The 14726-nt window shown below is 34.1% G+C and overlaps 1 protein-coding gene and 1 long non-coding RNA gene across 8 annotated transcripts in view; one reads left to right on the top strand and one right to left on the bottom strand.

Moving 5' to 3' along the window:
* CACNA2D1 (calcium voltage-gated channel auxiliary subunit alpha2delta 1) overlaps window positions 1–14726 on the bottom strand; it is a 359292-nt gene that overhangs the window by 136580 nt on the left and 207986 nt on the right. For all 7 annotated transcript variants that reach the window (XM_031591457.2, XM_090135242.1, XM_090135262.1 and 4 more), the window contains exon 6: window positions 4019–4148. In XM_031591457.2, the coding sequence (XP_031447317.1) occupies window positions 4019–4148 (130 nt within the window). The remainder of the gene's footprint in view (window positions 1–4018; window positions 4149–14726) is intronic.
* On the top strand, window positions 9093–10454 carry LOC149919393 (uncharacterized). Its single transcript, XR_016463563.1, has 3 exons — window positions 9093–9319; window positions 9618–9692; window positions 10394–10454. It is a non-coding gene; the product is annotated as an uncharacterized LOC149919393 (long non-coding RNA).

Raw genomic sequence — 14726 nt, 5'->3', positions numbered from 1 at the left:
TTTGTACAAGTCAGAAGCTATACCAAATGTTTTAGGCACAAGTTTCTATGCCTTTTGCCTAATGTTTCAAAGTATGAATGAACATTTCTGAAAAGTTAAAAGAATATATTTTTTTAACATTCTCCAAATGTTAATTTCATAAAGCCATCTATTAATCAGCTCTCATAATAATATACCCCAAATAAGAATTAGAATTCAAGTTATTGTTAAATTGTAAATTGTTTTTAATAGCTAATCCTAAATTAATTTCAAATTAGTTTCTTTAATTTCAGAGGTAGAATATTTCAGGAGAACCACTTTCATATTATTTTCTAAAGCTATAATCTCATCTCTAAGTCTACAGCATATAAATGCATTGTGATGTAGAGTACTGCTCTGAGACAAGTAGAGATTTTCATCAAGTTAGAAAAGCTATTTGTTTTTTCTGTATGTGTAAGAATATTAATTCAGGAAGCTATCTGCATGAAAATAGTAACTTAAATTATAATAGTCAGAGTATAAAAAACAATATTGACCTTAGAGTTCTTTGCTTAGTCTTACGTGTCAGTAATTTCCCTCTAGGTTGAAAACTGAAACAGCCAGGCAGGCTGAGTACTTAGGGACTTTGCTGTAACTAACATTTGCTTTACATTTACCGCAAGCCATAGTGGTATGTTCAGTATTTAAAACAGCCTAACACTGAAAATTTATTTAAAGGTCCACTTCACTCATTCACTGCAATTTTTCACAAGTGACTGACTAAAAGAACTTAATTCATTAAAAATAAATAAAGAAAATAGAAGAAACAGGAGTAAAATACTCCAGATTTTCACAAATTGTTGAAGACCATAAAAACTACCATCAAAAATTGTAGTAAAAATCACAGTAGAAAATTCTAAGGAGCAGCAAAATTTTGACTGTGATCTCAATAAAGGGAGGGTAGGAACAAACACTACATATATTTTTACACTGCTAAGCTATATAAGCCATCCTTTAATTCCAAGTCCACGACTGATCTCATAAACTCTGAGAAAGAAAAGTCTTTCTTATGGTGGTAGCTGTCCAAACATATTCCAAGCTAAGTCATCATTTTGAGACATATTATTCTCTATTTATATAAGTACTGTCAATCTGACACTTTAATCAGCTCTTCAATGATAATCAAGTAATGACATGTGGAAATAACATTTATACTCCTTACTTAGAAGTGAAGCAGTAGTAACCACAACAAAGAAAACAGCCCTTGTTTATACGCTTTGCCTAGCACCCTTTCTAAAACTCTAACAAAAGCACTGACTTCTAGTTACAGTGACCATTGTAGCAGATGGTATATTATGTCTCAAAGAGGACAATTTATGGTATCCACTAGGCATATTAACCTTATTTGCTTTGCGCTTTGGATTCCTCTTATTCTGGCCTGCAGTTCACATTTTCTGTTTAGGGATAAGCAGAGTACAGTGTCAATTGGGATTTGGATTTGAAAATGAAACTTTTGTTATTACTAATATGAGATGCATGACAGATTCCTACTGCATGCAATAAAAAGCTGACCTGAGGGTCTGATCTGTTTCCAGTAGCAGACTGATTTTATTTCAAGATTTAAATGGAACTCTTGAAAAAATACAGAATTAAAAGTTCAATTTATGTTCATTTTATTGGGGCTGGCCTCTTTTTGCAGTGAGTCTAAAATCATCAGGTACGGACAAATAAAGGAACTGAAGATGTATTACAAACTACTTTTAAAATGTACAAACAGTTTTCAAAATGTACAATTGTTACCTATTACAGAAGGCACTGAAATCTTTTTCCAAGAAATGACAATTTACCTAAAGGTAAGCAGGAAGAAAAATCACAAAAGTGTTCAAAATAGGTTAATTCTATCTAGGGTCATAAAATTTCAGATTTTCACAAATAATTGTGTATGAAAATAAAATTAATCACTAGTTTTCTAAGTCTTTTGTTGTATGACTACATTCCAGTCACTCACTGTACTTCAGATAACACACTGTAAAATAAAACTGGTGAAAATATTGTAATGTTTGCCACTATAAAATAAAACTGGTGAAAATGTTGTTTTTATTGATGTAAAAACCACACCTTTTTTAGGTGTTCTCAGTTTTTTATCTCTATAAACACCATCAGTAGCTCTTTAAGTAGAAATTACCCTGTTACTACCCTACCCAAAGATTTTGCTGTCACAAAATTACAGATGCTAATTTCTTAGGCATCCTATTTCTTGAATCTAAAATCACCCGTCATTTAGGTATACCATATCTTTGCTAGTTAACATGACAGTCAGACCCAAAGAATCATTCATTTTTCGAGATCCATGTATGTTGCCACCTCTCCCTAGAAATTCACACTTACATCTTTGGATATCATTTCGTTACATACTGAAGTTGCACCTTTCCTATGGAAGCCATAGTCCGTTATCATTTTTTGGTTCAGGATTTGTACAGTAATACTACCTACTATTGTTTTTAATGCACGTAAGCGTTCTTAAAATTACTACCTAAAAGTTAAATTCAATACAACAACAAAATATTTAACATACGTTTGCTAAATTTCACAGTGTTAGAAAAAATTCTCATGATTACAGACAAGTTTCTGTAACAGTTTAAATGCAAAGTATTAATACTTATTAACTAAAAATAAAAGGAAATGGCCTATCTCTTCCCTGTAATCCTGCAATTAAGATGCACTTTGGTTATTAAAGCAAGAATCCCAGAGTAATCCTCTATGTCTGTCATTCAAGCACACCATATAAGAGTATCAGCTATGATTCTCTTCCTCATCATACTGACTTTTCCATTTCCTTTTTCTGAATGGTCACCATGAATTTTAAAGAGCTCAGGTCATTTTAAGGTCTCTCTTCTTGATGACATTTCAAAAAAGGAGAAAGGCTGCATACTTAAAATTAGCACCCTAAACAAAGAATTGAAAAATATGGATCATATTTCATTTTTTTCCGCATTTCTTTTTAAAATTATGTAGCCTTTTTGAATGCCAAAATGTCATCTTAGTGGATAATGATTTTTTTCTTTATAATGAACGCAAAAAAAAGAAGTTATTTTCATCCTGAAAGATAATTGAAATACCGAATATTGAAATACTGTTACAATTAAAAAATCCTCAGCAATATGTGTGTATGTTTATTTGTTTATTTAAGCACTATTTAGAAAGAGTTTACTCAAATTCCTTGCTAGTCTTGTTACTACAATTCTGGAAATGCGCTGCATGAAACATAAGTACTAACATAAAACCACAGAACCATAGAATTGCTCAGGTTGGAAAAGACCTCAAAGAACAGGGGCACCCACAGCTATATCGGGGTGCTCAGAGCATGGTCCAGTGTGATGAAACTGTGCTTATGCTGGGAAGTGGTGTCTCACTGGTGACATTGACAGGACGAGGGGAAATGGCCTCAAGTTTCATCAGGGAAGGTTTAGATTGGATATCAGGAAAAACTTCTTTACAGAAAGGGTTGTTAAGCACTGGAATTGGCTGCCCAGGGAGGTGGTTGAATCACCTTCCTTGGATGTGTTTAACAACCGTTTAGATGTGGTGCTCAGGGACATGATTTAGCAGAGGGTTGTTAGAGTTTAGGTAGGATGCACAGGATGTTTGGGATAATTGAAAACGATTTCAGTAATTATCTTTGTTTGAGTCCAAAACAATGTAAAGATCTGTCAAGAGCTCTTTATATTACATGTGTACACAGCACACAGAAAGAACGGATAAGAAAAACAGAATATGTAGGAGTTTTGATTCATCTCCAGTTCCATCTTGGAAATTCAGATCCTTCCACAATGGTCTTTAATTGTGGCTTCAACTAATTCATAAGATGAATTATATACCTAATAGAACAAATATTTGAAGCATCATTAAAGGAACCAAAAAAAAAAAAAAAAAAAGGCAATCTCAATATCTGTACTAAAAATAGAAATGAAAAACTGATTTGTAATTTATTTGCTTTGAAGAATGGGACACAAGTTATAATTTTATTACAGTAAAATCAGTTTGTGCACGTGCTACTTACAGCCTTCATAAATATCTGTTGGTATGTGAACTGCTGCATGTTGGTAAGACGTTTGCCTTCGGAAAACAGGATCTTCTTCAAATACTGGTCTGATTCTCTGGCTGCCAGATTCAGTGTCATTCTTTTCAGGCTTTTTAAAAGAAGACATGTAGAGTACAAAATATTACAAAGTATGCCAAAACGATTCTTCCTTTTACATAAAAGACTCACAGACTTTATAGCTAAAATTTTGCATTATGCTATAAAAACACTTATTTGTTCCAGGTCTAAACATACTTGTATATAATTCAATATGAATTACAGGTTTCCAACAGAACTCAGAAACTAAAAGCTTCAAAAGGAAGAGTCTAGCATCTTACATAGCCAATTGCATGATGGCAACTATGTTATCTGTTTATTACTTGTAATAATTTGTACTGAATTTTAAATATAAATATTGCTTATTTGGATTTTTTTTAATAACTTTATAAATCATATACCTTAAAATATGATACCAGTAATATTTGACTCATAAATACTTTTTTGTGAAACAGTGATGCATGTGTAAGACAGAGAAAGGAAATTAAGCTTTTTCATAAGTTCTGACTGTCACAGTGTTTGTTTATTGGTTTATGTAACAAGTAAGTCTTGATGAAGACTACAGCTGCCTGTCTGCTCACTACTAATACCTGCCTCCCTGCCTCAGTTCTCTATCCTCTCTTACCTGCACCACTGCTTTTTATTTCCTTTCAATCCACTCAGACATTTAACTCGGATTAAAAAAAAAAAATGTAAAGCAGAGCTTTGTTTGTTTGTTTTTAAAAACAAAACTGCATGAAGCATGAAAACCAAGAAGGGAGTGAAGATTGAAAGGGAGCTGCTAATGTCTTCACTGGGCTCAGCTGCAGATGGAACAGGAGTCTCCATGGCATACACAGATTGCCACTTTAATTAATAATGAATCAACTAGGATGCTAAATGATTACTTAGGCCAGCAATTATAAGCAATTATATGGATATTCTTAATACTACAGAGTCATCAGTTTTTTTAAATGCATTATAGTTGAAAAACATTGCTGAAAAAGAAGCATCTGTCTGATGATTCAGGCACACCATGCACTGAAGCTATACTCTATATACTTCCAATATGTCTATTATCCCTTATCAATATATAGACAGCTGAATTTCAATTCAACTGCAAAGCATCCTCATTAAAGCTAAGTTTCCTTATCTGTTTCACCATAGGATCATGGAAAGATACACAAGTTCAAATGCCTGAAATAAGCAGCTTTATCATGTAGATTGTGAAGAAATAGTTTGTTCTGGAAACATAAAGGGTACAACTTGTCCAAAAACTGAAATCTACTGATTTCAGTAACACAGCAGTTTATGTATTAGCTCATTGCCCCAGGCTGCTTTCATAGTCCATGAAGAGAAATTGGCACTTTTGGAGCAAAATTCATCTCATCTCATCTTAATTAGATACCTGTTTTCCAATGAGATGAATCAAGAAAGAAGCCTCTCCTCCCTTCCATCGACTCCAATAGCTGTAGGCCAGCTAGTCTAGATGTAGATGCCTGCAACATAGCTGTCTAGAATTAAGGGAAATGCATCTCACAATGCAACTTGTTTACACTTTTGGAAAAAATGAAGTTGGGCATGAATTCTACTTCTTTTTTGTTTTGTTTTTGTTTGTTTGTTTGTTTGTTTTTAATGTAGTATACCTATCATATCTTATGCTAAGTCGTTAAGCTTGCTGTTTATCCCTTAATCCAACTCTGATGGATGAGACAGAAGGAAAGACACAATTCTTAATACTCAAGGTGAAGGATGATACTTTTAATTCATGCAAATCTATTACCAGATAAAGTATAAGTCTATAATAACATTAAATAATCTAAATTGATACAACGTGCTAATTACTTAGAATTACTCTCGTTGGAAAATCTAAGGCCAGATGAAAGATACTGTTTATTTTCCTGTGCATTTTCACTAAAAGTGCCACTAGACACATCTATTTTCCACTGGGAGATTTGGAGGTTGTCAGAGGAGTTCTAACTATCATGCTTCTTCATTTCAATTCTTCTCAGAGAGTCATGTTTAAGGTTTGGAAAATGAATTAGAAAAATGAGAAATACTTGTACAATAGAATCTAAAAAGTCTCAATCCAGTATGCCACTTGCTTAACTCTGCCAGAGGTAACATCACTACATCGTACTTTGAAGTAAATTGGAGCTGGTATCATTAATAGTTTATGTATTCTATAATTTGAAATGACACAGAATTTTGATGACTTCAGACAAAATATTTGAGTCCAATTTTGTTTGTTTGTTTGTTTTTCCTTTTTATTCCATAGTCTTTCTCTCTCTCTATCCATCTATCTATCCGTTTCCAAGAACTGGGATACTATGCAACATGAAGCAAATTCTGGAGTTCTTTTCACAAGTTATCTTTTTATTTCGTGCTGCTCAAGCTAATGAGTGTGTCTAACCCTGCAAATCCAGTCTCAACAGTTGATCTTATGTATGAAAAGAATTCCCTTCCTGTCTGCAAATCATTCAATTAAAAAAATGAACACTTTCTGAAATGAGTACCAACAACTACAATCTCCTGTTGCTTTCACAGAACATTTCAGGAAAAGAAAAAAAGAAAACAAACAAACAAACAAACAAAAAACCCGAAGCCATTATTATTACAATAAAATATCCACAAAAAGTGGATGTCATAAGAATTTTTCCAACAAATTTTCTATAATAGACACTTGAGAGGGCAAGAGTACAGTAAGCTAGAAAGTGGGTAAACCATCAGATCTGTACTACAGGGTGTTGCGTAGAGATTCTGACACTCAAGTATACATTTTTAAATTAGAGTTCCTAAAGCCTTTGAACATTAATTTTTATCAGTGCTCAGTGCCATTCTGAGTAACAGAATAAAACTGAGCCTTCAGTTTCTCCCATAACTCATGTTCTATGGAAGAAACTTCGAGTCTACTACCAACATTTGACTGACCTTCAATGAAACGGCAAGGTTTTACATAATCCACCAGAACATCTTAAATATTCAAATACAAAGTCTATTTTCCACACTTGTAATGGTACACAGAATTGAAGGGGTTGGAAGGGATCTCTAGACATAATCAAGACCAAATCGACTGCTAATGCAGGTACCCTACAATAGGTCTCATAGGTAGGTGTCCAGACAGGTCCTGAATATCTCCATAGAAGGAGACTCCACAACCTCTCTGGGCAACCTGTTCCAGTGCTCTGTCACCCTTCCTGTAAAGAAGGGTGATTATATGAAACTCATATTAAAGTTTTAGGTTCTCATGATTATATGAAACTTATATTAAAGTTTTAGGTCATTGCTCCTTGTCCTTTCGTTACACACCACCAAGAAGAGCCTGACCTTATCCATTTGCCACACACCTCCAGTTAGATATTTACAAACATTAGTCAGATCCCGCTCATTCTTCTTTTCCCCAGGCTGAACAGACCAAGCTTACTCAGCCTTTCCTCATATTGGAGATGTTCCAGGCCCTTTGTCATTATTGTGGCCCTCCACTGGACTCTTTCTAGGAGATCCCTGTCTTTTCTGAACTGTGTCACAAAGCTGGACACAACAGGCTAGCATTGGAAGCATTATGGGCAAATTGGTACTGCCCTCAATACACCACTTCTTGACCAGCAGCTCTAATGCAAGACCTTACACATCCACTGGTTTGTAGTGGATTCTTTTACAGAAAGGTACTTAGTTTTCAGTTGGCAACTACATGAGTTACAAGTAAGCTACATCTCCATTAGGGGAGTTAAAAAAAAAAAAAAAAAAAAAAGGGAAAGATGAAAAAGGAAAACACCAGTGTTATTAATTATTTAAGTTTGGTATTTCTATGAAAAGTTTGACTGGATTGCTGCAGTGGTTGTTAAATTCTTAATAACCTCCTAAACTTTGCTTTCAGGAAAACAGTGAAACACCTATTTTGAAGGAATATAATCTACTGTATGAATGTAATTAAAATTCAACTCCAACCAATTTGTCTCTCAAGTCAGGAACTGAAACATAATCAATATTGGCACAGAAAAATCCCACATGAGATGGTGGCTGAAGATTAATTTTCTATCTATTTAAACCTGGTCTTCACTTATTGAATTACATTGTTACCTACCACTGACAGTCAGCAAAATATCTTAATGATTTCCCTGCAATGAATCTCCAGACTCATTTCTCTGTCCCTTGTGAGGAAGATAAAATCCATTTCTTCTTCAGTTCACATTTGTGCCAGTTTACGGCTTTTTTTTTTTTTTTTTTTCCAATTAATATTTTTTTCATGTGTCTGCACTATCAGAATAAAGGGAAATTGATGTCACTGGTAAGATCTGAGTAAAGTGGATTCTTCTGTAGGTGTTTTTTGTGATCTTGCCTAAATCTCTTATGGCATGATTTAAAATAAACTAGAGGTTACTTGCCATTTAGAGGGACATTTATACTATAATTTCATAAACCAAAACATACTTGAAATAATGCAACTGCTCTCTCAAGGGCTTTGTGAACTTAAACTAAGTTATGTTCACATAGTAACTAGAAGCTTTATGCCAAGAAGTACCATTGAAAAGCAAACTATCATTAAATGAGAATGAAACAAAACAGCTTGTAAAACTCAGACACAGTTTAATTCCCATTTCACTGCAATTAAACGTATCCTGATGCCTTTTCACAGCACTGAGTTATTTTTTTATCATCATCATAGCAATAGGAAGATGACTAGACTTTATATCTATACTATTTTATTTTCTTTTAGTTGAAAAGCATTGATTCACTATGAACTGAACAGATCAGGAACAGAAACCTGAAGATAGAACAGGTATTGGGATGAAGGACTGAAAATCTCAAGTCACATAAATATTTTAGCAATTAACAGATATAATCTTAAAGAGACCTATGCAATCATATTTTCTCTTCTAAAACTGACATAATATTTTAGTGAGTTGGAATTATGTGTTGAAACATTGATTTCTTATTTGATAATCAAAACATAATTGAAAGTTTTGTTTTTTTCTCATTGTTACAGATTACAGCTGACCTTCACCTCAAAGCTAAATAGAGACTACGGTAGTGACATCAACATGTAAAAATCCACATATTCCATCTCCAATATTTTCCTTAGCTACAAAGGCAGGCAAAATGAAATACACATTTTAAACAGCTAAGCACATAAAAATCAATCATCAGGAACCTCTTTCAGTTCTCACCAGGTTTTAATGATAAAGGAGAGCTGCCTTACAATAACACCAGCATCGTTCATTAGTGTGTGCACATCTGACTTCTGTAAGTGCTTCCTAAAGTTTTATTCTTCTATTATGGGAATATCTTCTTACTCACAACTCTGCTACCAGGCTCAGGAACCCAGCAGAGTGATGCAAAGAATGCACTGAAAATCCCTTCCTTCCTTGCTAAATCAGTCATCACCTACTTAGAAGTTTCTTTAGCCTTCCTTTTGATGTTGGTGTTAAAGAAGCACATCTCCATATTCCTCTTGAGTAGCACACCTTCATCTTCAGTTCAGAAGTCACTATGTATGATCCCGCATGAACCTCTCAAGTTCACCTGGTTCTTTTCTATACAGGGTGACAGCTTGGGAACAAAGAGGAGTTTAAGACCAGGATGGTCACTATGAGTGTTTTTCCTGCCAGCACCTAAGGTATTGGAAGCAAGTGTCTACTTCAGCAATAATTTTCACAGTTCCTTGATTGGATAAGATGATGTCATTAGACACCATGACAAACATGTAGTCATGTTAGAATTAAAGCACATCTTAATTTAACTGATTTAAATATTACGAGCCAATGAGAAAAGATCTAGCAAATTACTTAAAAAAAAGTCTTTTAAAATTCATGGCCTCCATCAAATCACTGCATTTAAATCCTACTGGAGTACTTACAGTAATAATAAAAGTAAAAGGAAACAAATATATATAAATTTCTTATAAAGGTCCTGCAAGATATTTGCCACCATCTGCAATTCCAAGACCAAAATGCACTCTGGATAATTTAGATTTTTCATACAACACCCAAAGTACAGGGTACTCTACTTTTATTGAAATAAATTACACTGCTGATCTTTTACTATCTCCACATCTAATTAAAGATAACATCCTTCAAGAATAAGAGATGTTAAATCATCTTAATGCTTCATCAGGAATTAGTTATAATACCCACTGTATGTGAACATTTAATTAATTGGATTTTTTCATCTGATGCAGTTGTCTTTGCCATGCTTTGCTAAGTCACTGACTGATCCTGTTTTGTAGCACATTCTTATCTTTTGTAGTACTGGTTAGAGTCCAGATTTTGTAAATCCTGTGGCATACTAATTGGTTGCTCTTTCTTCTTAATTTGGCAGTCCTCTGTGTCAATAACAACATTAACAACAGTAAAGCCCTGCTCTGGGAAAGAGATTGGACTACATGACCTTCAGAAGTCCTCCTCATCTCATTTTTTCTGTGATTCTGCAAGTTAACACTAATAAAGCCAAAAACACTATAAAAAAAATCACTAATACATGCTTATATAATATAAGAACAGATTTTTACTAATTAAATGACAGCCGTATTTAGGCAGATAATAAACATTAAATAAGACACAAAGCCACACACCCACCTCTGAGTTACATATGGACAACAAAGTTTCCCTGCAGGCTACAGACAATATAATAACTTGAGTTAACTGCCATAGCACTGGTTTTAAACAGTGTTAGTGTGGTGAAAACTTAAAAATGTAATACATCAAAAGATGACATGAACAGAGGCTGAGAGGAATTTTAGAAGGGTATTCTATCCAATAGGAGAAGCACATCAGAAAAGTAAATGGGAAAAAAAAAAAAAATAGGGAAAAAAAAAAAAAAGAAGAAGAAACATGTCAGCTTTAAAATATTGCAAGAAATCATGAGAGTAAAGGAAAATAAATTTTAATAAGTCAGCTGAAGGCAAGTTCAAAAGTTTTAAAGTCTGGACAAATGTAATTTGTGGGATTCATTTAAAATCACCTGCAGTACACATGACAAAGATGAGCTGCAAGATTAGCTGTAAGACACCTTTATACAAAACAGCTTTAAAACTCTAAAAGACTAGCAGTCACAAGACAAAGGATAACTGAAGAAGCCGAAGCACAAGCAGCACCTGCCAAATAGTTTTTCTGAAGCTAAACCCCAGCTTCAGCCAATCAAAGTGACGTGTCAAAACACTCACACAGCACTGTTAAGTAGAATTGGCCAATAAAGAGCTCACTAGGAATAGCTATTTCTAATTCTCTAAAAACTCAGATGTTGAAGCTGCTTTTATTTACCAACAAATGATCACTCCACATTCACTGCAATTGTTATAACTCATGCATCTGATATTAGTAGGAAATATCCTCAAGAAAGCAATTTTCCATTAAACTGATGAATCACTCACTTTAGGGCTGAATTTTGATATTGGATGTGACATAAATTTAGTCTCCATAAGGAGAATTCAAGATCTGCTCTTTTGTGCAAATTTGCCTTCGAGGTAGGATTCTCCACATTAAGAACATACTCATCTTTTTAGGACATTGACAACTACAGTTATCACTCTTGCCCTTATTATTTCATAACTCTGTTTCACAGGTAGGAGGTAGCTTTGGGGCACTCATTTCATTATCACGCATTTTTATTTGCAGCCTTGAAAATATATTCATTTGGGAGAAGAGTAGAGTTGTGCAAATTGGAATAAAAGAATATAAACCTTACACACAGGTTTTTCTAACCAGAATACTTACCAAAAAAAAAAAAGGCAAGAACACTTGCTCCCTGTGGCAACAGAGCATTATAATTTCAATAAGGAGCTTAAAGAAATACCTTTTCCCTATGAGTTGGACTCAAGCTTTCTTGGAATAACTTGAAATAAAAAGACCCGAGGTCTCACAATGACACTTGGTAAAAGACACACATTCCTAAAAAAGTTTTGGTACTGCTGCTGTCAGGCACGCACTCACTGTCAGCTCACATGTTCATTTTCCAAAGTATGGCATCCAAATCACACTCTTAAAATGTTAATAACAGATTTCAGATATGAAAGAGGGAAGTACACAGCAAAACCACTGGTATATATACTTTTCTAAAAGACCTGGAAGTCATGTCAACATGAAATTGCACTACAAAATATGCATTATACCATATTTTAGTCCAAATTTAAATTTACTCCTGGTCACTAATACCATAAAACTATAAAGCAGCAGATATCAAATCCAGAGCAAGTTCAGTCTTGGTTTCAACTAAACCTGGCTGTCTCACTGTCTGACTCATTTTTACTAAGTTAATCATAACTTCAAAGTCTACTTTGCAATACTAGATACTATAAATTAGTAGAGAAGAAACATGCGTGTATAAGTCTCTAAGCAGACTCAATAATTATCCAATGGCACTGACAGTATGCCTATAAATGATCAGTGTCTCTGCTAGTGAAGAAGAAAATCTAGAAAAATTACCAGTTAGGTAATCATTCTCTTATTTGCTTACTTTTGCTCGATATTTACATTGACCATAAATACAACTTGGGGGGAAAAAAATAAATAAATAAAGTTTGGGATAAAAATGACTCTATTTTGTAAATTTAAGAGCATTTTCTGGAGCTAGTGGTGTGATTGGTCCCAATATCTCTCTGTTTTAAAATGAGACATATATCACATATAAAGAAAATGGGTTACAGGTTGCCCATGTTTAACAAGAAAAATTAGAGTACTCTAAAAAAATACCTAGAAAGAAGTAGATTTTTTTTTTTTTCATCTTTACAATTATTATCAACTTACAAAGATCAGCTGCAATTTTATTCTCAAGGGGAGCTAGTATTTCAGATAGCCTATGCTTTCCTCACAAGGGGGAGTGGAGGGATAAGCAGTGATCTCTCTCTCGTGACAGCAACAAGACCTGAGGGAATGACATAGAACTGCGTTGGGGTATTTCAGGTTGGGTGTCAGGAAAAGGTTCTCCACCAAGCTGGCACTGAGCTGGCTGGAGTTCAGAAAGTGTCTGCACAACACACTCAGAATCAGACATATGGTCTGATTCTTGGATGGTCCTTTGCAGATCTAGGAGTTGTACTTGATGAGTCCAACTTATGAGTCCCTTCCAACCCAAGATATTCTATGATTCTATGATACTGTTCCAAAATAACAAGGAATCATTAATTTATAAATGCAGTCTAAACCATGTGACAAATTCAGAATAGTGTACTTACAAGATTTCTCCCTGAATGTTTCATAAAGTAATAATAATAAAAAAAGATTTTCATATTTTCAACGTTGGCCCTAATCACAGGGTCGATTCACATTTTCTGCAGATACTTACTCCCAAAAGGAATTGCAATTCTAGAGCTTTTATTACTTAAATTACTTAACATAAAACCAAAAAGTGCTACTACCACTTATTAATGCATGAACAATAACATCACATGGAGTACTGCTGTTAATCATGACTGCAATACTAACATCACATTGTATATTAAAAAAAAAAAATCACTAATAAATCAGTGGTATTAAGTGGGGACACAACTCTTGCCAGGAGACAAAACTGCCAGATCCCAATTAAAATCTAATGAGTAAGACCTTTGTGCTGTAGACTTCCAGTGAAGCATGGCTGCTTTAATGTTAAAGAACTATTTGTTTATTTGTATTGCTTAGACATCTAGGTTAAATCATGACAAAAATACAGTCTGCTTTTCCTTAGGCTGTTATATATCTTACAGGAAGGAATACATAAAAATATAAGAAATTTCATGAAGGTAGAAAAGGAACAAGATGCAAAGAGAAGATCAGAGAAATGAAGGAAATGGGGAGGAATCGGAAGAATGAAATTAAGCAACTGAGCAATTCAATACACAGTGAATAGGTGGATTACCTGAACCAATGAAAACAGAAACATTTCATTTGGCAAGATTTTATAAAGAAGACACAAAATCACTAGACATGAAATGAAGAACATTACAAAAATGAGAAAAGGAGTGCACAGTGAAGCAAAGATAACTGTAAAAAGGGTGGAGAACAAACGACGAGAAAATGAGAAAAACAGGCAAAGCAATATTAAAACCTTTGGGAAAGGGCATACTAATGTGGTACCATTCAGCTGTCCAATAAACACCCTACATCATGTGTACAGAGTGGATCTGACACAAGTAGTTGACACCTGCAAATGAAAGTACATTACACAGACAATGGTATATCAAGTGGAAAGGGTTCTAGGGAATAGAACAGTGAATGAAACCCTGAGAGACCTGCATTAAATTACAAGTTTTGCCATTATCTTCCTATGTGATACGAAAAATGAGAATGTAATACCTCCTACCTTGTTTTGAAGATAAAACCATTAATTATCATGAAGTGCTCACATATTACAGCACTGTGGGGGAAATGAGCAAGTAGAATCTAATTACTGCTGTAGTATAAAGAGTGTGAAAGTTATATTACTGGCTGATGGACTAAGAGGTTACAAATTAATTGTTTCATCTGGGAGACTAAGGCCAAAGAATACACTTATTTTTCCTTAAAGTCCAAGTGAACACTGACATTAGATTCTAAAAGACTCATCTAGGCTATAGATAGAAAGTGAAAGAGAAGGATTTTCTGAATGTGGTACAAGAACAGGAAGAAGGAAAATAAAATACAGTGAAGAATATTAATATACACTAGAAAATAATGCACTAACTTAAAATAGAGGATTGTTC

Source organism: Phasianus colchicus, chromosome 1 (genome assembly GCF_987193195.1).
Source record: "Phasianus colchicus chromosome 1, bPhaCol1.hap1.1, whole genome shotgun sequence".
Lineage (NCBI taxonomy): Eukaryota > Metazoa > Chordata > Aves > Galliformes > Phasianidae > Phasianus > Phasianus colchicus.
This window is presented reverse-complemented; position numbering and strand designations above follow the sequence as displayed.